The 21,054-nt window shown below is 37.3% G+C and overlaps 1 protein-coding gene across 2 annotated transcripts in view; it reads left to right on the top strand.

Annotated features, from left to right (window-relative positions):
- The window catches only part of LOC117272769 (voltage-gated potassium channel subunit beta-3-like), a 30,215-nt gene extending 14,134 nt beyond the window's left edge, over positions 1-16,081 (top strand). For both annotated transcript variants that reach the window (XM_078164287.1, XM_033651814.2), the window contains exons 5-14: positions 669-713; positions 1,723-1,767; positions 1,884-1,927; positions 8,067-8,153; positions 8,624-8,709; positions 10,342-10,462; positions 12,736-12,830; positions 13,097-13,217; positions 13,579-13,667; positions 13,836-16,081. In XM_078164287.1, the coding sequence (XP_078020413.1) occupies positions 669-713; positions 1,723-1,767; positions 1,884-1,927; positions 8,067-8,153; positions 8,624-8,709; positions 10,342-10,462; positions 12,736-12,830; positions 13,097-13,217; positions 13,579-13,667; positions 13,836-13,928 (826 nt within the window). In that variant the 3' untranslated portion in view covers positions 13,929-16,081. The remainder of the gene's footprint in view (positions 1-668; positions 714-1,722; positions 1,768-1,883; positions 1,928-8,066; positions 8,154-8,623; positions 8,710-10,341; positions 10,463-12,735; positions 12,831-13,096; positions 13,218-13,578; positions 13,668-13,835) is intronic.
- The last annotated feature ends 4,973 nt before the right edge of the window (positions 16,082-21,054 follow it).

Below are 21,054 nucleotides of genomic sequence, written 5' to 3'. Positions count from 1 at the left end.
GTAAATCTATGAAATTCAGTACACCAAATCAAAATTTCAGTTCCCTACAGTGCTGAAAAGAAATCCCAACAAAACAGGAAGCACCTGACATGAAATACATTGATCTGCCGTTGGCTGCTTTGTAACTTCAGCTGATAGAGTCGTTTTCAAACAGTGAGCTGTTTAGTCTCACACAGCTAATGGTCCAACTGAAATATAGGAACTTTAAACATAACATTATTGTGAAAATATGATTGTATTTTATTTTCCAGCATTCTGTCAACATGATGACAGTCAGTCACGGTCAGTCTCATGTTTGCCACTGCTTTGGTCGATGCCCAGGTTTTGCTCGGGGCTACAGAGTGCGATCAACAGGATGCTGACTGCAGTACACTTAACAGCCTCAGAGAGAGAGAGGTCACTAATTACAAGGATTTACTGAAAGTTACATACAGAACATTTAAAAGTAGAAATTTGACTGCAGTGTATTTCTACACTATGGTACTTCTATTTTTACTTTAACATTTAAGTACTTCCTCCACCAGCTGTTCATATATATATATGTTTTTTATTTTGGTTCGAAATATATATGGTAGTGATATTCACACAGTGGATGGAAACAAACATCAGCTTTTATTTTGAAGGTTTTGTGTCTCTAAAGAGGACTGAAGTCTCTGTCTGTCTCTCAGGGCAGAGACGACTCTGGGGAACATCCTGAAGAAGAAAGGCTGGAGGTAAATCTGTCCGTCTCTCCTGCTTGACTTTGTCTTCTCGGTCTCTCCAGGATGTCACGGGCTGTTTTTGGCATTGTTGCAGCCGAAAATTCCTGATTTCACAGCAGTTCTGATGTGTTTCGATGTTTCGATGTTTAGGAGCAGGTGAAAATTGCAAAAACAGTTGCATTTTTAAATTTTATTTTTTAATATAATAAACTGAAAATTAAAGGCAACTTGTTCCAGTGAGAATAAAGCAGCACTACAATCACGACATCGCAACATCCTGGAGGAACTGTCTTTTACCACTGATAAACTAAACCTCCTGAGACTCTGTGTCCTCATATGAGGACATCACATTTTGGGTTTGCACCTTAAACTTCATTCTACTTAACTCGGACCTGTCTCCTCATTCGTAGTCACTTTTTTGTGCCATCTAGTGGTAGTAAGTCAACAATACACTAATCCATGTAAAAACATGACCGCAGCCATCTCTGCTGAGTCAGTCTGCAGCCCATCCTGACACAAAAGTGGGCAAGGTCCAAAACCTGATGACGTGTTGTGGTTGAAACTTGTTTATTTAAGATTAATAATGTTTGTAGTTTGATATGGCAACAAATTTGACCAATCTTAGTGACAGTAACAAACTGAGATACTGTTAATTAGAAAGTACTCGTTTGAGGACAGTGGGACTTTATTATCGTCACGTTTTAGGACATTGGGACCTAATTATAGACTCATTTGAGGACATCGGGACTTTATTACTGACTTGTTTGAGGACATTGGGGCATTGTTGTGGTCTCATTTTAGGACATTAGAACTTAAATATTGTCTCGTTTGAGGACAATGGGGTTTTACCATCGACTCGTTTGAGGACGTTGGGGCTTTATAATAATCTTGTTCGAGGACACTGGTTTTTCGTTATCATCTCATTTGAGTAAATCGGGACTTTTATTGTCAGTAACTGATGCTGACAACAGTAACTCTGTCTCTCTGTGTCTTTTTGGGTGTCTCTGTGTGTCTCTAACAGGAGGTCCAGTTATGTGGTGACCACTAAGATCTACTGGGGAGGACAGTGAGTGCTGCGATTCATATTTGCTGTATTTACATCGAATCCATTTATTATTGTGCCCGGTGATGTGTTTTATTACCACTGTGTGTATTGAAGTGTGTGTTTGTGTGTGTTTGCAGGGCAGAGACAGAGCGAGGGTTGTCACGGAAACACATCATTGAAGGTAAACAGCATTTAAAATTCTAAACATTTCAAAGAAAACATCGTCATCATCACTGATGTTTTTAATGTTCAGCTTTACTGCCATCATTCAACACAAGACTCTAATGATAGAATAAGAAAAGAAGAGAAAGAAAGAAGGTACTCCTGATAAAAACTTTATTTTATAGATGAAACATGAATTATTGTTTGAGATTTAAATATCTGCACTGTTTTTGAGTGTGACTGCACAGAAACTGCTGGAGGTTTTAAAAGTTTCATGTTAAAGGACATAATGAAACTGTACATGAATCATCTGTTATATTTATGAGGGCGTGTTGAGACATTTATATAAAACCTTATATATTCTCATAGAGATTGGCCTCCTGTCTTCTTCTTTGACTTTTTATCAATTTTGACGGTTCAGACAGTTCCATGTATATATAAATAATTTATTCTCTTTTATACTTTGAGTTTGATTTTTTCTGTGAAATCTGCAGCTGTTAAAGTCCAGAGCAGAGACGAGCTCATTACTGTGCTCTCTCAGGAATTCAACTAGAAGCAGAGTTTTTTGACCTTATAATCCTTATTGATCCCCAGAGAGGGAATTAAGATGTTGCAGCCGCTCAAGGACAGAAATAAATACAGATGATGGCCTTTGTTTATCAATGTATCTTACAAACCAGTGCAGATCCGAGTGTAGAAATCATCTTACATTCGTGTGTGATTTGTGAAACGTTCGTATCTCGCTGGTCACAGTTTAGAAATGATCGAGTGTTGACGAATGTGAAACGACTGTCATATAAATAGTACAGTTGTAGCACAGCTGAAAAACGACAATAAACTAAAGGTAAAACATAAAACATAATGATATTATTTAAAACTTGCTGGATGCAGCAGCTGGTGCATTCTTATCCTTCCGTTTTCAGTTTGTTCACGTTCATAATGAATCATCCTTATGTACTAAAGTTTGTTTTGGAGTTCCACAAGGTTCTGTGCTCGGACCAATCCTATTTACTCTGTATATGCTTCCTTTAGGTAACATCATTAGAAATCACTCTGTAAATTTCCATTGTTATGCGGATGATACACAGTTGTATTTATTGATGAAGCCAGAAGAAAGTAATCAATTAACTAAACTCCATAACTGCCTTAAAGACATAAAAACCTGGATGAGCACCAATTTCCTGATGCTAAACTCAGACATAGCACCTACATAGTTTATGAGTTTGATTGATTGGTTGAAGTTGTAAAAACACTGTATGTCTTCTGCATGGAACCTGTCGCGATGGTATGATACACTGCTTCTGGTAAGGCCATAATATGAGGAGCTAGAAAGTCAAAACATTCTCATTCCAGCCTCGTCACATACTGACGTTTGGTCATGGACTTTCCATGTCTACATATGATTTCCATGGTACCCTGGGTGTGTTGGTTGTTGACGTTCTGGGACGCCGTGTCAACTTCAGCCTGTTACATGCATTGTCTGTTTTCAAAATACACTTCTGTTTTCACAGGAAATGTACAGTTTGCATACAACTGTAGGTAGGATTTGAAAAAAGCAAACAGGGTTTGGCTTTACAATTGCTCCGGAAGCTAACACCAGCCTGCCCGCCCTACTCAGACTTTTGCTGCCTTAACTTTCATTGTTGTCCCTCTGCATTTCCCCCTGTTGCCTCGAAGTGAAACATGACTTTATTCATCAGTGTCACCTACCAAGCACCTGGTTTCAGTGACCTTGGAGTGAGACCGGGTTTGGAAGTCTCTATAGAATGAGTGGGAGGGGTGATGGATGGGTCAAACAAACCCTGGACTTTCACTCAGGAGCCTGCTTTTCACGTCCTGTATGAATGTAGAGCCAAACCATGATGTGTTTTTCTAAACCCAACCATGTGCTTTTGTTGACATCCTGACGTGGATAGTGGCATCCCAGAACATCAGCAGCAGACGCGGGAGGATACCTAATATGTCATATGTGGACGTAAAAGTTTTATTGACACACGACAAAGTTTTACATATACAGAATTATATATGTCCAAATCCAGGCAGTAACAAACATAACACGTGTTACAAATGAGCCGCTGGATGCTCTGGTGCTTTGGCATTCCTTACAGACCAGAACTAACATGCATGACGTGAAAATTATGCAAACTGATGAACAGTTACATGCAGACCACCGTAAGGATTTTAGCTCCTCAATGTACAAACACAAATTTATATTTGGAAAAATACCTCTGTGTTTTTATTTTTACTTAGTTTGTGTAAAACTGGTTTTCCAGCTGCTGTTTCCTGCAGAGTGGACGAATCCTGATGATGTTTGTCAGAGATGTTTAACACTGGACTGGACACATGTCGACATGATGACCTTATGATGACAGATATGTAGCAAGAGAAAACGTGTGTTACAACTGTAATGTGTTACATTTGAGGTGACTCTTCTTTATATGGTTTAGTGCAGCAGAATACAGACAGTGAAGAACATTTAATTATCATAAAGTATCAGCAGACTGTTCATTAAAACTTTATAATGAGATTTTTATTAGAGGAATGTAAACACACACACACACTCACACACACACACACACTCACACAGTCGGCCAGTGTCCTCTGTCAGTTGTCGGAGGTCGTCGAGGCTTTAAGAGGCTCAGTCACACCAAGACTGGATTAGGAGTTTTGCACACACACACACAGTAACACACAGTAACTCACACACACACCCACAGAGATCAGTCAATCATGCATCCCGCTGAAAGCTGCTAACAGCTCTGTTGACTTAAATCATTCTCTAAACTCTAAATTTAACTCACAAAGAATCCCAGAAATGGATCCTGAAACAGCTCTACATCATCATCACAGTGTTTCACTTTAACTTTCCCGTCTATACTTCAAAGCTCCAGTTCGAAGGATTTAAAATGAATATAATGCAGTAAGTTTTCTTTAGTGTATAATCACGTGAAAACAAGAATCGTGGTGTTTTCGTTACCTCAGAATGAGCCGTTTATATCTACATAGGGAGTAGGTCCTCGTCTACAGAGATCACCATATTGCACCGCCATGTTTTTACAGTAGCCTAGACAAACCGAATACTGGCTCTAGAGAGGGACATTCATGTTTTCGCATCGGCCACAGTAGTTCTCCTACACGCCTGGCACATGTGAGAAGTTTCAGTAATAACCCCCGTAATATTTGGAACACAAAAAAGTCATGTAGTTCAAAGAAAACAGCTGTAATATTTGGGGAAACAAAAGTCGAAGTAAATTTAAACATTTTAGACAAAAAATTTGTAATAGTCCAAGAAAACAAGGTCAGATAAAGTCAAACATTGTGGAGAGAAAAAGTAAAATATTTCAAGAAAAATAATCGTCATATATTTCGTCAAACAAAGTTGTAATATTTTGAGGAAGAAGTTTAATAACATCAAAACATTTTAGAGAACAAAAGTTGTTAGAATTTGGGAAACAAAAGTCGAGTATTTTTGAAGATTTTCTACAAAAAAGTTGTAATATTCCAAGAATAAAGTATATATATTTTATATATATTAAGATTAAAAGTCGAGTAATGTCAAAACAGGTGGGAAAAAAAATAATATTTTGAGATGACAAAGTTGTAATATTCCAAGAAAAAAGTCACATAAAGTCAAACGTAGAGAGAAAAATTGCAATAATTCAAGAAAAAATGATCCTCATATGTTTTGTCAAGATTTTTTATTATTTTGAGGAAAAAGTTAAATAGTGTCAAAACATTTTAGAGAAAAAAGTTCTAATATATTGGGACAACAAAGTCAAAATATTCCATGAAAAATAGTTGGGTATTGTCATGCATTATGGAAAAAAATAGCAGTATTTCAAGAAAAAAAGTCTTCATATGTTTAGACCAAAACGTTTTTAGAGAAAGCTGTAATATATCGAGAAAACAAAGTCAAAATATTCCAAGAAAAAAAAGTCGGGTAACTAAAAAAATTAAATATTTCAAGAAAAAAATGTTTAGACCAAAAAGGTTGTAATATTTTGAGAAAACAGTCGAGTAATGTCAAAACATTTTGGAGAAAAAAGTTGTAACATTTGAGACAACAAGGTTGTAATATTTATGGAAAAGTTGAGTTTAGTCAAACATTGTAAAGAGAAAAGTTTTCATATATTTTGAGAGAAAAAAATGTAATATTTCAGGGAAAAGGTTGAGTAATGTTGAAACATTTTAGAGAAGAAAGTTATAATATTTTGGCACAACAAGGTCAAAGGCTCTGTATACTGTCATATAAGCTGATTAAATAAAGTTATAATCAAACTAAATTTTACCAGTGGTGGAATCTATCTGAGTACATGTACTCAAGAACAGATTCCAGGTACTTAGACTGACTGTTTAACAGCATACATTCTCTAGAGGGTTCACATGTAGACACGTCAACATGTGAACACGTTCATGTATTAGGAAGCCACTGTGACTGTGTTAACGCTCATTAAAAGCCTTTCAGACCGTCTAATCTTTAACAAACAAACAGTGTCTCTGTTTGTCCTTCAGAAGGTCCCCACGCGTCCCAGATAATTCCTCCTGACAGAGCTGTCAGCATCACGCAACACAACCAACTATATTTAGCTGAAACATGAAGAAACAGACTTTCTGTCAGCTGTTTTTATGATAAATCTCCTGAAACAGGAAACACGGAGAGTTCCTCACGTCGCAGTAACGGGAGCTGTCAGACAGAGCTTTAATACAGAGTGATACATCGGTTCAGACACGTTCCTATCTCTGCTGTCAGCATCTCTCTGGGCGCTCTCTTTGAGGTCGTTTTGAGCCTTTGTGGTTATTCTGAGTCTCTTTGAGATCATTTTGTGTTTCTTAGTGATCGTTTTGAGTCTCTTAGCAATTCCTTTGAGTCTTTGCACTTGTTTTTCATCGCTTAGCAATCCTTTTGAGTCTCAGCAATAGCTTTGAGTCTTTGTGGCCATCTGGCATCTCTAAGCAATTGTTTTGTGTCTTTGTGGTCATTTTGCGTCTCTTAGCTTTTGCCTGGAGTCTTTTTGGCCGTTTGGCATCTCTTAGATTTTGCTTGGAGTCCTCGTGGCCATTTGGCATCTTTTAGCTTTTTCTTTGAGTCTTTGTGGCTGTTTGGCGTCTCTTAGCAATTGCATTGAGTCTTTGTGGTTGTTTTGCGTCTTTTAGCAATTATTTTGAGTCTTTGTGGTTGTTTTGTGTCACTTAGGAATTGTTTTGAGTGTTTTGGCAATTTCTTTGAGTTTTTGTGGTTGTTTTGCGTCTCTCAGCAAATGCTGTGAGTCTTTGTGGTCGTTTGGAGTCTTTTCGCTATTGCTCTGAGTTTTTGTGGCCGTCTGGCATCTCTTAGTTATTGCTATGACTCTTTGTGGACGTTTAGCTTCTTTCAGCCATTGGTTTGAGTCGTGTTCAATTTGCATCACTTAGCAATTGTTTTGAGTCTCTTAGCAGTTTCTTTGAGTTTTTGTGGTCATTTTGCATCTCTTAGCTTTTGCCTGGAGTCTTTTTTCGCCATTTGGCATCTCTTAGTAATTGCTTTGAGTCCTTGTGGTCATTTTGCGTCCCTTAGCAATCCTTTGAGTCTTTGTGGTTGTTTTGCATCTCTTAGCAATTGCTTTGAGTCTTTGTGGTCATTTTGTGTCTCTTAGCAATCCATTTGAGTCTTTGTGGCCTTTTGGCCTCTTTTAGCAATTGTTGTGACTCTTTGTGGTTGTTTGGAGTCTTTCAGCAATCCTTTTGAGTCGTAATGATCACTTTGAGTCTTTGTGGTAAATATATGACAATAATTATGTGTTTTCCAGGCTTTATTCCTCTTAAAGTACAAAACTATCCCAGAGTTCTGCTCACATTACATTTTAGAGCCAGTGACAAGTTGTGGTTGGAGAAATTAATTAATAATAAAGAATTAACGTGTTTCATCAGGGGAATAATTAGTAAAAGCAAACTGTAAATGTTCATAAGAAAATTCTGATTCAGTTTATTGAGTCAGGATGTCGTAGGTTGGGAACATGAAAGTGTTAAGATTCATGTAAACATCAGCAGAGCTGGTCTGATGACACCTTCATGGTACGGAGGCCTCAGTTTGTCTTTTCAAGTCATCAAATGGTCCTTCAGTGCTGAAAATAAAACTGTTTTTATTCTAGTTTATTTAATTATGCATGTGTGTGTTACAGGTCTGCGTGGATCTCTCTCCAGGTTACAGCTGGACTACGTGGACATCGTCTTCGCCAACAGGAGTGACATCAACGCACCCATGGAGGGTCAGAAACACACACATAAACACACACATGAGCACACACACTGTAAAAAACAATACAGTTGCTTAAATTTATTTCTAGTGATGTTTTGTTAGAAACTTAAATTCAGCTACTTTAGTGAAACGTTTTATGAACATGAAACTTTTCAAAGAACTTCTGTCTCAACATCTAATAATAGAATAATAATAAATAGAAAAAGTTTCTTCAGTCATTCAACGAGAGAAATCATCAGAAATAGAAAATATTTTTACGAGACAGACAATGGATAAACTTTTCTTCTGATATCTTTCTTTTGGTTTGATCTCATCTCCGTGTTATCATTCACAGTGTAGCTGAATGCTTATGTGTGTGGACTTTATATATTCAATAACATTAATTTACGTAAAGAAACAAAATGTTTTTTTAATTAGAAAGTGCAGAAAGTTTCACAGAAACAAAAAGTGTTTATTCGTAGTTTATGTTTGTGTTTGCAGAAGTTGTTCGTGCAATGACCTTTGTGATCGATCAGGGTATGGCCATGTACTGGGGAACATCCCGCTGGAACGCTGTGGAGATCATGGTACAACACAACATACAAGTAGAACCTCACAGAACCTCAGAGCAGCTGTATGTTCAGTTAACCGATTATCGGTCCCTCCGAGTTTTCACTAGCTGTTTTGTGATAGTTGCAACCTGGATTTTCTTAATGTTGCGATGTTTTGTGGCTTTTTTCCCTTTTCTATCATGATAAGAATTTTTTCTTTAAAGTTTTTACTATTTAAAAAAATATACAGTTACATAGGATGCACTTTGTGGTATTACGCATTTTCAGAGCCAATATTGGCAAAAAATAAAACAAATATTTTAAAAAATCTTTGCTGATTCAAGGCTTTATCATTATTTTATCATCGTGAAATCCTGGAGGGACTGCATTATAAATATATTTCCTGTCTTTTGTTGGAATTCACTCACAGGTCCCAAACTGAGCATAACTGGTACCCTGGGTGTGTTGGGTTTTGAAGTTCTCTGACACAGTGTCAAGTTCTGTCTGTTACAAGCATTGTCTGTTTTCAAAATACATTTCTGTTTTCACAGGAAATTTAAGGTTTATATACAGACTCTTTAAAAATAAAAGCACTACGTCGATAAAACACATGCACCAAGCATGAGATTACGATGACTTCAGAATGAGACAGGGCTGGATTTGCTGCAACTTATTCCTCCAACCTTTCTTAAATCTCATCAGTACAACTTTAATCAGAATCAGACTGGTTTAATGTCAAGCAATACTTTGCTTTGGAGGATTGGTGCATAGAAATTAACATATTAAAAAATGAAATAAACAATAAAGGCAAATATTTTAAACAAACATCAAGAGACATAAACATAGACAAGAAGAAAATATGAATGTAAAAAATTACCATAACAACATGTACAATATGTTAAAGGTACCAGGCTGCAGCACACATAACAAAATGCTGTGCTTAATCTGTTTTCCAGATTAGATTAGCAGTTTTTAACAGTCCAGAATACTTTGTGAAACTTTGAACATGAGCTGCAGTTCATAGAGCACCAAAACAGGAGACGTGTGGCCCACGTTTCATTTTACTGCAGCTGTAATGAGTGTGACACCACCATCTTTGTTATCCTTGGAGGCTTTACTTTGAAAAGTGAAACAAACTCTTTCTCTGGTCATTTGACTCTCTTGCTGAAACCAAAATCCTCCCTCAGCACAAGTTTACAAACATCAGCAAATTCAGTTTGTGTCTGACACATTATTGACCTGAAGTACAGCAAAAAATGATGAGACAGAGAGATGGTGCTGGCTTCACAGTCTCCACCTGCCACCTACTGTCCAAAAATACAACGAGGACTTTCTCTTTGGCCAAACACCAGAATACTCACATGAAAACTGAAGAACGTCTTTCCAAAAAGAAGAAATGCAGTCACACAAATGAAAGAGCTGTGCAGTTTTTAGAAGTGTGCAAAAATATTATCCTGACAATGTGCAAACTTCACCGTATTAAGAAGAATAAAATTACATTTGTGTTTTATTTATTTTTTGTTGCTAGATAAAGATAAAAATATTAATATAACTAATACTAATATTAATAAAGTGTATTTAAACATTTAGCAATAAAATGAAACACGTACTACACGGTTTCATTTTCATATACAGTGCAAACGTCTCACCTGTCTGTCTCACCTGTAGGAGGCATATTCTGTGGCCCGACAGTTTAACCTGGTTCCTCCGGTGTGTGAACAGGCAGAGTATCATTACTTCCAGAGAGACAAAGTGGAGCTGCACCTGCCTGAACTTTACCACAAGATAGGTACAAATACACACTCACTCACACACGCCAAGTCTTTGATAGGGTGTTGCTAAGTGTTTGGCAGGGTGTTGCTAAAGGCTCGTTCGAGATGAACTGCACCTCGCCTGAAAAGTAGATGAGAGCAGGCGGCCGCAGCGGGGGGGCGGTGACAAAAAGCTGCGGTGAAGTCGAACAGTTTCCCGACAGTTTTCAGCAGCCTTCAGTCCGTACAGGAAGTCACAGACACACTAACATCCTGTCTGGAATGATGTCAGTTCATTAAAAAAGTGATCAGACCCATATATCAGTTTGTTTTCACCATCAGTCACACAACATGTTTTCTGTTCACAGAATTAACCTTCAGGTCAGACAAATACAATCTTAATCTCTAAAATTCAACAAAAATGAGTAGTTTATCTAAAACATCATTTTGTTGAGTCAACATCTGAACCAATCAGCTGTTAGATCAGGTGAGAGCCAGGCGGTGCAGTCGGTGGAGAGCAACTGCAGCGCCTGGCTCTAAAAACTGCTGCCGCCTCGCTCTCGCGGTTTTATTGCTGTCCACTTTTGTAATACGTCAGAGCAAGTCGGGATGAAGTCGGACACAAAACTAACCGGCATGCATTGTGCGCCGATCGCCGGTGATCGAATCTGTGCAGGCCTGGCTCATCTCGAACGAACCTTAAGTGTTTGGTAGAGTGTTGCTAAGTGTTTGGCAGGGTGTTGCTCAGTGTTTGGCAGGGTGTTGCTTAGTGTTTGGCAGGGTGTTGCTAAGTGTTTGGCAGGGTGTTGCTAAGTGTTTGGCAGGGTGTTGGTAAGTGTTTGGTAGGTGTTGCTAAGTGTTTGGTAGAGTGTTGCTAAGCGTTTGGTAGGGTGTTGCTAAGCGTTTGGTAGGGTGTTGCTTAGTGTTTGGCAGGGTGTTGCTAAGCGTTTGGTAGAGTTTTGCTAAGCGTTTGGTAGAGTGTTGCTAAACGTTTGGTAGAGTGTTACTAAGTGTTTGGTAGAGTGTTGCTTAGTGTTTGGTAGAGTGTTACTAAGTGTTTGGCAGGGTGTTGCTAAGTGTTTGGCAGGGTGTTGCTAAGTGTTTGGTAGAGTGTTACTAAGTGTTTGGCAGGGTGTTGCTAAGTGTTTGGCAGGGTGTTGCTAAGTGTCTGGCAGGGTGTTGCTAAGTGTTTGGCAGGGTGTTGCTAAGTGTCTGGCAGGGTGTTGCTAAGTGTTTGGTAGGGTGTTGCTAAGTGTCTGGCAGGGTGTTGCTAAGTGTCTGGCAGGGTGTTGCTAAGTGTTTGGTAGGGTGTTGCTAAGTGTTTGGCAGGGTGTTGCTAAGTGTTTGGTAGGGTGTTGCTAAGTGTCTGGCAGGGTGTTGCTAAGTGTTTGGCAGGGTGTTGCTAAGTGTTTGGTAGGGTGTTGCTAAGTGTTTGGCAGGGTGTTGCTAAGTGTTTGGCAGAGTGTTGCTAAGTGTTTGGTAGAGTGTTGCTAAGTGTTTGGCAGGGTGTTGCTAAGTGTCTGGCAGAGTGTTGCTAAGTGTTTGGCAGGGTGTTGCTAAGTGTTTGGTAGGGTGTTGCTAAGTGTCTGGCAGAGTGTTGCTTAGTGTTTGGCAGGGTGTTGCTAAGTGTTTGGCAGGGTGTTGCTTAGTGTTTGGCAGGGTGTTGCTTAGTGTTTGGTAGAGTGTTACTAAGTGTTTGGCAGGGTGTTGCTAAGTGTTTGGTAGAGTGTTGCTAAGTGTTTCGTAGAGTGTTGCTAAGTGTTTGGCAGGGTGTTGCTAAGTGTTTGGTAGAGTTTTACTAAGTGTTTGGCACGGTGTTGCTCAGTGTTTGGCACGGTGTTGCTTAGTGTTTGGCAGGGTGTTGCTAAGTGTTGTTTAATCTTTTTCTTCTTTATCTCAGTATATTGAAATCATTGTATCTTTCATTTATTTTGAATGCAGTTTTCATGTGTGTCAGACAGTTCAGACAGTATTTATTTTTCTTTTGAGTTATGCTAACAGTTTCCCCCTGCTCCCAGTCTTTGTGCTAAGCTAGGCTAACAGTTTCACCCTTCTCCCAGTGTTTGTGCTAAGCTAGGCCAAACACATCCTGGTCCTGTCTCTGTTCCTGACCCACAGAGATGACACTGATGTTCTTCAGAGAACAAAGGGATTAATTGTTGTGCTGTGCCTTTAAATGAGACAGTGGACAGTTGAGTTGAGACCAGCTGAGGTCTGTGGGGACAGCAGCTGTTCAGGTCCAGGTCTAAATATAGACTGGGTTAATGAGGTGGCTCAACACGAGGTCTACCTCCCTTCCCCCCCTCCTCAGGTGTTGGAGCCATGACCTGGTCCCCTTTAGCCTGCGGCCTGCTGACGGGCAAATACAACGAGGGAGTCCCCGAAAGCTCCAGGGCCAACATGAAGGTCCCCACACACACACTGTCTCACACACACACACACACACATGAAAACACACACAGAAATATACACTGAAACACACACACACACACACACACACACACACACACACACAGAGTGAAATACACAATGTAACAGACGCACACAGTAAAACACACACTCCACAGTGATCAGTGGTACACAACCATCATCCATCGTCAGACCTGCAGGATGAGAGCCCATCTGTTACTGTGGTGATCAATACAATGTGCGTGTGTGTGTGTGTGTTACAGGGTTATGCGTGGCTGAAGGAGCGTCTCTGCAGTGACGAGGGGAAGAAGCAGCTCAGTAAAATCAAAGATCTCCACCTGCTGGCCGACAGACTGAACTGCACTGCTGCTCAGCTCGCTATAGGTCTGTCTGTCCACCTGTCCATCCACCTGTCTGTCTGTCCATCTGTCTCCGTCCACCTGCTTGTCTGTCTGTCTGTCTCTGTCTTTTAGTCCCTGAACATCTGACTCTTTTGTTAGATCCTAAATGTGTAACTCCTTTGTTTTAAGTCTCACTTTTTAGTGACTCCATTAAAGTCTCACTTTTTCACTTCCCAAATGTGTCACACTTTTATTTAGTCTCACTCTTTTATTATTCCCTGATTGCCTCACTCTTCGATAATCCCTGGATGTCTCGCTCTTTTGTTATTCCCTGAATGTGTTACTCTTATTATTCCCTCAATATGTCACTCTTTTACTACTGTCTGTCTGTCTGTCTCTCTCAGCGTGGTGTCTCCGTAGTGAAGGTGTCAGCTCGGTTCTTCTCGGAGTTTCCAACACAGAACAGCTGCTGGAGAACCTCGGTTCTATCAGGGTACATACATTTCCTCAATCACTGTAATTAAGTACAAATGTTAGGGTACTTGTACTTCACATGAGTATTTCCATGTTTTGATACTCTATTACTTCTGCTCCACAACATTTATTTATCTATACATGAAAAAAACATAATAAGAAAAACAACATAATTGTTTTCCTGCAGGTTCTGACTCAGCTGACTCCACCCCTCATCGCTGAGATGGATGCGTTGCTGGGCAACAAGCCACGAAACAGCAAAAAGGAGGCGAAGAGTTGAGGAGGAGGAAGAAGAAACTTTGAACAAATAATCAGAAAACTGGGCAAACGAGATGGAAGGAGAGAAGGACACAAAAAGGGACACAAAGAAGGACACAAAGAAGGACATGTGGATCAATAAACAATATTTATTCTTCAGGGACACAGATGACCTTTGTCCTCATCGTCATGGAGACAGAGAGACTTTCGCTCCTGCAGATGATCAGAAATATATCAGAAATATTTATTCTTATATAGATAAATATATTAACTTCGGTGCAGAGCCTCGTGTTGTCAGAGCCTCATTCTGAAGCTGGCCTCAGTTAGCTGGATCATCAGTAACATTTATAAAGAATGTCAAGAACTGATATGAACTATATGAATTATTACAATTAAATTAAGGACTAAACCAGGTGTATTTTGAGATATTATGAAATCCAAAAGAAACAGAAGGTATGGTGTTTAATTATGCTTTTTTAATTTTATTTATGAAATTCTTCAAAAGCAGTATTTTAGTGTGGAATTATGGAAGCCGATTACTGCTGAGAAGAAAAGAGAAATGTATTACTGTAATCGTGACAAAATAAAATGAGCTCAGCTTTTGTTTTAATTGTTAATTTTATATGTATATATATATATATATATAGCGTAATGTTGAGATATTCATACAAAAGCCATTTTATAATTATAACTTAATGAGTTTTTTTAAACACCAAGCCAATCAATCTTTAACCTGCTGTAAAGTATTAACAGGATCATGTTAGCCTGGATGAGTTAACACTGATTTTAAATATGAAACTCAGTGAAAATATTATGTCTAAATTTAAATTTATGTCTAAAATTTTAATCAGTTTCGAGAAGCTTAATTGAGATTGAGAAACATCCATTAAATATAATTCTAAATTATATGTGCTTTTAAAAATCATTTTTATTATACTTTGTTTCCCTTTTTTTTGCAGAAATGGGCTTCTGTAATCACACTTTACCAGTTGCTGTTTTTTCTGTCTTCTTTTGCTTTTATGTCAAAATAAGAGTTTAGCGTTAGCAAAGATAACCAGATTAGTTTAACTAGCGTACCAGCTGCTCTCTGTCTGCACGAGGCTCTGAACCCGCCTGTATCCTCTGACTGTACTGCAGTATATTTATGAGTATATATTTACTATAAAAATATAAATCTATATTTTATGAATGTACCTGTAGTTCTTTAGATAGAGAAGAGTTTAAACTCAAACTAAGGAGTCTCATCCTTTCATGGGTCATCACCTCGTTACACAAACCAGGTTTCATTCTTTTTTTAAAATTCATTATAAATGTTGGACTTTAAGGATTAAAATGTCTTTTTTTCCAAGTGAATCATCAAATAATATTTATTTTAGTTAAACTGTGAGATGGAGCATAATGTTTAGTTCAATGTGTGAGTTCTACATATTGAGCTTTCACTAAATGTAAGTCACATTTTTTAAAGAAATAAAAAATAACTAGAAAAAGTGCATATTTTCTCTCAATTAGCCTACACTGTTTAACTGTAATCACTGCTAAATAATTCAAGATGTTATGAAATGAACCTGTAGAAAATGTACAGTGAAATAATCCATTAAAGCACATTATTATTATTATTATTATTATTATTATTATTAATAATAATAATAATAGTAATCAGTGATGGCCAAATGAAGCCTCGTGAGCCACTTTCTTTATTTTCTGACCCCGCCAGATGGCGCTCTTGGTTTAAAGATAAAGGCTGAAGGACTGGCAATGAAATGTGCTTTCAAACCTTTGTTGAACAGACAGCACCATCTAGTGGCTTCAGAAAATAAAGACAGTGGTTCATAAGGCCTCATTTGACCATCACTAATCCATCCTGCATCTGTTCACATCAGTTTTCATTTCAAATGTTTGTCACCATACATAATAATTATTAAAAATTATGCAAATGAATGACCCAAACAATAAGGATTTTATGAAAAGATGTTATTTATGTAAGTTCAACCCTTTAAATATACACCTGTCCTGTCCACTATGTTGAGTTCACTGATCACTGAACTCTGATTGAAACCATGTGACCATGTGGGCTGGTTGGTCACATAGCTATGTGGATTTCCCTGTTTAACCCTCTCTGCTCCTCCTGATGTAAATGACACTACTTGAGAATGCTAATAAAGTTATTCACATCAACATCTGGAAATCAGTGTCTGAGTGTGTCCAGCAAGGGAAGCTAAACCCAATGAAAAGCAGAACACATACTGTAAATAAGTACAGCTGTGAGGTACCTGTACTTGACTTGGACCACATCGTGTGCCACTCCTGTCAGCCAAGAACAGGAAACTGAGAAGACAACTGGCATGGGCTCAACACAGGATTGGGAAAACCTTTCCCTGGTTTGATGAGTCTTGATTCCTGCTGCGATATTTAGAAGGTAAGATCAGAATGAGTCATGTTTGAGGCTGGTGGTGGTGGATATAAGTACGGGAAATATTTCTGTGGTTTTTCTAGATGCAATACCATGAATATGCAGTTTTTTCGACATGCTACACAGTGACTATTTATATCAGCATTTTCGACGTACGATACTATGACTATTTTCAACATGGTTTACTATGACGTTTTTTTCATGATTTTAGACAACATGCTATACTATGAATTTTTTTCACGATTTTGAACGACATGCTATACTACGACGTTTTTTCATAATTTTGGACGACATACTATACTATGACGTTTTTGTCATGGTTTTTAATGACATGCTATACTATGATATTTTTTCATGATTTTGGACGACATACTATACTGACATTTTTTCATTATTTTGGACTACATGCTATACTATGACGTTTTTTCATGATTTTGGACGACATGCTTTACTAGGACACTTTTCATTATTTTGGACGACATGCTATACTATGACGTTTTTTCATTATTTTGGACGACATATTATACTATGACGTTTTTTCATGATTTTGGACCACAATCTATACTATGACATTTTTTCATTATTTTGGACGACATGCTATACTATGACGTTTTTTCATGATTTTGGACGACATGCTATACTAGGACTTTTTTCATTATTTTGGAAGACATACTATACTATGACGTTTTTTCATTATTTTGGACGACATACTATACTATCACGTTTTTTCATGATTTTGGACCACAATCTATACTATGACATTTTTTCATGATTTTGGACGACATACTATACTATGACTTTTTTCATTATTTTGGACGACATGCTATACTATGACGTTTGTTCATGATTTTGGACGACATGCTATACTATGACTTTTTTTCATTATTTTGGACGACATACTATACTATGACTTTTTTCATTATTTTGGACGACATGCTATACTATGACGTTTTTTCATTATTTTGGACGACATACTATACTATCACGTTTTTTCATGATTTTGGACGACATACTATACTATGACTTTTTTCATTATTTTGGACCACAATCTATACTATGACATTTTTTCATGATTTTGGACGACATACTATACTATGACGTTTTTTCATTATTTTGGACGACATGCTATACTATCACGTTTTTTCATTATTTTGGACGACATACTATACTATGACTTTTTTCATGATTTTGGACCACAATCTATACTATGACATTTTTTCATTATTTTGGACTACATGCTATACTATGATGTTTTTGTCATGATTTTTAATGACATACTATACTGTGACGTTTTTTCATGATTTTGGACCACAATCTATACTATGACTTTTTTCATTATTTTGGACGACATACTATACTATGACTTTTTTCATTATTTTGGACTACATACTATACTATGACTTTTTTCATTATTTTGGACTACATACTATACTATGACGTTTTTTCATTATTTTGGATGACATACTATACTATGACTTTTTTCATTATTTTGGACTACATACTATACTATGACGTTTTTTCATTATTTTGGATGACATACTATACTATGACTTTTTTCATTATTTTGGACTACATGCTATACTATGACGTTTTTGTCATGATTTTTAATGACATACTATGCTATGACTTTTTTCATTATTTTGGATGACATACTATACTATGACGTTTATTCTTGATTTTGGACCACAATCTATACTATGACGTTTCTTCATGATTTTGGATGACATTAGCCTGGTTCCAGACCACAGACCCCGCCCATTCAACTGAGTAGGCTTGCATCTCTGGTCTGGCATACTGCAATGAATTTGCGATTTATCTCATCCAAACGATGGACGGACCAATGAACGCCGGGGCTGGGGGCGGGTCTGGCAATTAGCCAATCAGCGCCACGCTACAGATCCTAGAGACCACATTAACGATGCTATCGAGGTATTTCGCCACTACTCGCGTTAATGGAGGATCAAATTAAGGAAGCTGCTAAACTGGATTTAACGGCGATGCAGCTGGGCGTGCACGACGACGGAGACATTTTAAACGGGCAATGCTCGCTTGTTTTCGGCACCCCTGAGGCATGGATACTACTGACGTCATATTCTGGGTGAGTCGTTGATCTCTACTGATTGGTTAGGGAAAAATCAAATTCCCTCCCCCTTGTAAATCGCCTTCAATGGAAGCCATGTCAGACTGAAGGTTCTGGGAGCTTCAGTCTGACACTCAGGCTAGGACGACATGCTATACTATGACGTTTTTTCATGATTTGGACGACATACTACATTATGGCGTTTTTTCATGATTTTTGAAGACATGCTATACTACAGTGTTTTTTTTTCATGATTTTGAATGACATGCTATACTATGACGTTTTTTCATGATTTGGACGACATACTACATTATGGCGTTTTTTCATGATTTTTGAAGACATGCTATACTACACTGTTTTTTTCCATGATTTTGAATGACATGCTATACTATGACGTTTTTTCATGACTTTGAATCACATACTATACTATGACGTTTTTGTCATGATTTTTAACGACATGCTATACTATGGCATTTTTTCATAATTATGGACGACATGCTACACTATGACGTTTTTTCATGATTTTGGACGACATACTATACTATGGCATTTTTTCATGATTTTTAACGACATGCTATACTATGACGTTTTTGTCATGATTTTTAACGACCTGCTATACTATGGCATTTTTTCATGATTTTGGACGACATGCTACACTATGACGTTTTTTCACAGTTTTGGATGAAATGCTATACTATGATGTTGTTTTATCATTTTTGAAGACATGCTATACTATGACGTTTTTTCATGACTTTGAATGACAAATTATACTATGACGAGAAACTATACTATGAAGTATTTTATGTTTTTGGACGACATATTATACTATGACGTTTTTTTCATAATTATGGACGACATGCTATGCTATGACGTTTTTTTCATGATTTCGGACGACATGCTATACTATGATGTTTTTTTCATGATTTCGGACGACATGCTATACTATGATGTTTTTTTCATGATTTTGGACGACATACTATACTATGACTTTTTTCATGATTTCAGACGACATGCTATACTATGACGTTTTTTTCATGATTTCGGACGACATACTATACTATGACTTTTTTCATGATTTCAGACGACATACTATACTATGACTTTTTTCATGATTTCAGACGACATGCTATACTATGACGTTTTTTTCATGATTATGGATGACATGCTATACTATGACGTTTTTTTCATGATTTTGTACGACATGCTATACTATGACGTTTTTTTCATGATTTCGGATGACATGCTATACTATGACGTTTTTTCATGACTTTGGACGACATGCTATACTATGACATTTTTTTCATGACTATGGACGACATGCTATACTATGGTGTTTTTGTCATGATTTTTAACGACCTGCTATACTATGGCATTTTTTCATGATTTTGGACGACATGCTATACTATGGCGTTTTTTCATGATTTTGGACGACATGCTATACTATGGCGTTTTTTTATGATTTTGGACGACATGGTATACTATGACGTTTTTTCATGATTTTGGACGACATGCTTATACTATGACGTTTTTTTCATGATTATGGACGACATGCTATACTATGACTTTTTTCATGATTATGGACGACACGCTATACTATGACGTTTTTTCATGATTTTGGATGACATGCTATACTATGACGTTTTTTTCATGATTATGCATAACATACTATACTATGACTTTTTTCACGATTTTGGACGACATGCTATACTATGACTTTTTTTCATGATTATGGACGACATGCTATACTATGACGTTTTTTCATGATTTTGGACGACATGCTATACTATGACGTTTTTTCATGATTTTGGACGACATACTATACTATGACTTTTTTCATGATTTTGGACGACATGCTATACTATGACGTTTTTTCCATGATTATGGATGACATACTATACTATGACTTTTTTCATGATTATGGACGACATGCTATACTATGGTGTTTTTTCATTATTTTGGACGACATGCTATACTATGGCGTTTTTTCATGATTTTGGACGACATACTATACTATGACATTTTTTTCATGATTTCGGACGACATGCTATACTATGACGTTTTTTTCATGATTTCGGACGACATGCTATACTATGACTTTTTTCATGATTTCGGACGACATACTATACTATGACTTTTTTTCATGATTATGGACGACATGCTATACTATGACGTTTTTTCATGATTTCGGACGACATGCTATACTATGACTTTTTTCACGATTTCAGACGACATACTATACTATGACGTTTTTTTCATGATTATGGACGACATGCTATACTATGACGTTTTTTCATGATTATGGACGACATGCTATACTATGACGTTTTTTCATGATTATGGACGACATGCTATACTACGACGTTTTTTCATGATTATTGACGACATGCTATACTATGACGTTTTTTCATGATTTCGGACGACATGCTATACTATGACATTTTTTCATGACTTTGGACGACATGCTATACTATGACATTTTTTCATGATTTTGGACGACATGCTATACTATACATACTACACTACTACTTTTTTGAAGAATTTTTTTCAATGAAAAGCGTGGTCTTGACCTGCTGTATGTGAAAAGTGTCATGAGATCACTTGTGAATTGGTATTATATGAATAAAATCGTCTTGACTCGCGGCGAGGCTGTCACAGGAG

The sequence above is a fragment of the Epinephelus lanceolatus genome, chromosome 22 (assembly GCF_041903045.1).
Source record: "Epinephelus lanceolatus isolate andai-2023 chromosome 22, ASM4190304v1, whole genome shotgun sequence".
NCBI classification, from domain to species: domain Eukaryota; kingdom Metazoa; phylum Chordata; class Actinopteri; order Perciformes; family Serranidae; genus Epinephelus; species Epinephelus lanceolatus.
Note: the sequence above shows the minus strand (reverse complement) of the source record. Positions and strands in the feature narration are given on the sequence as shown.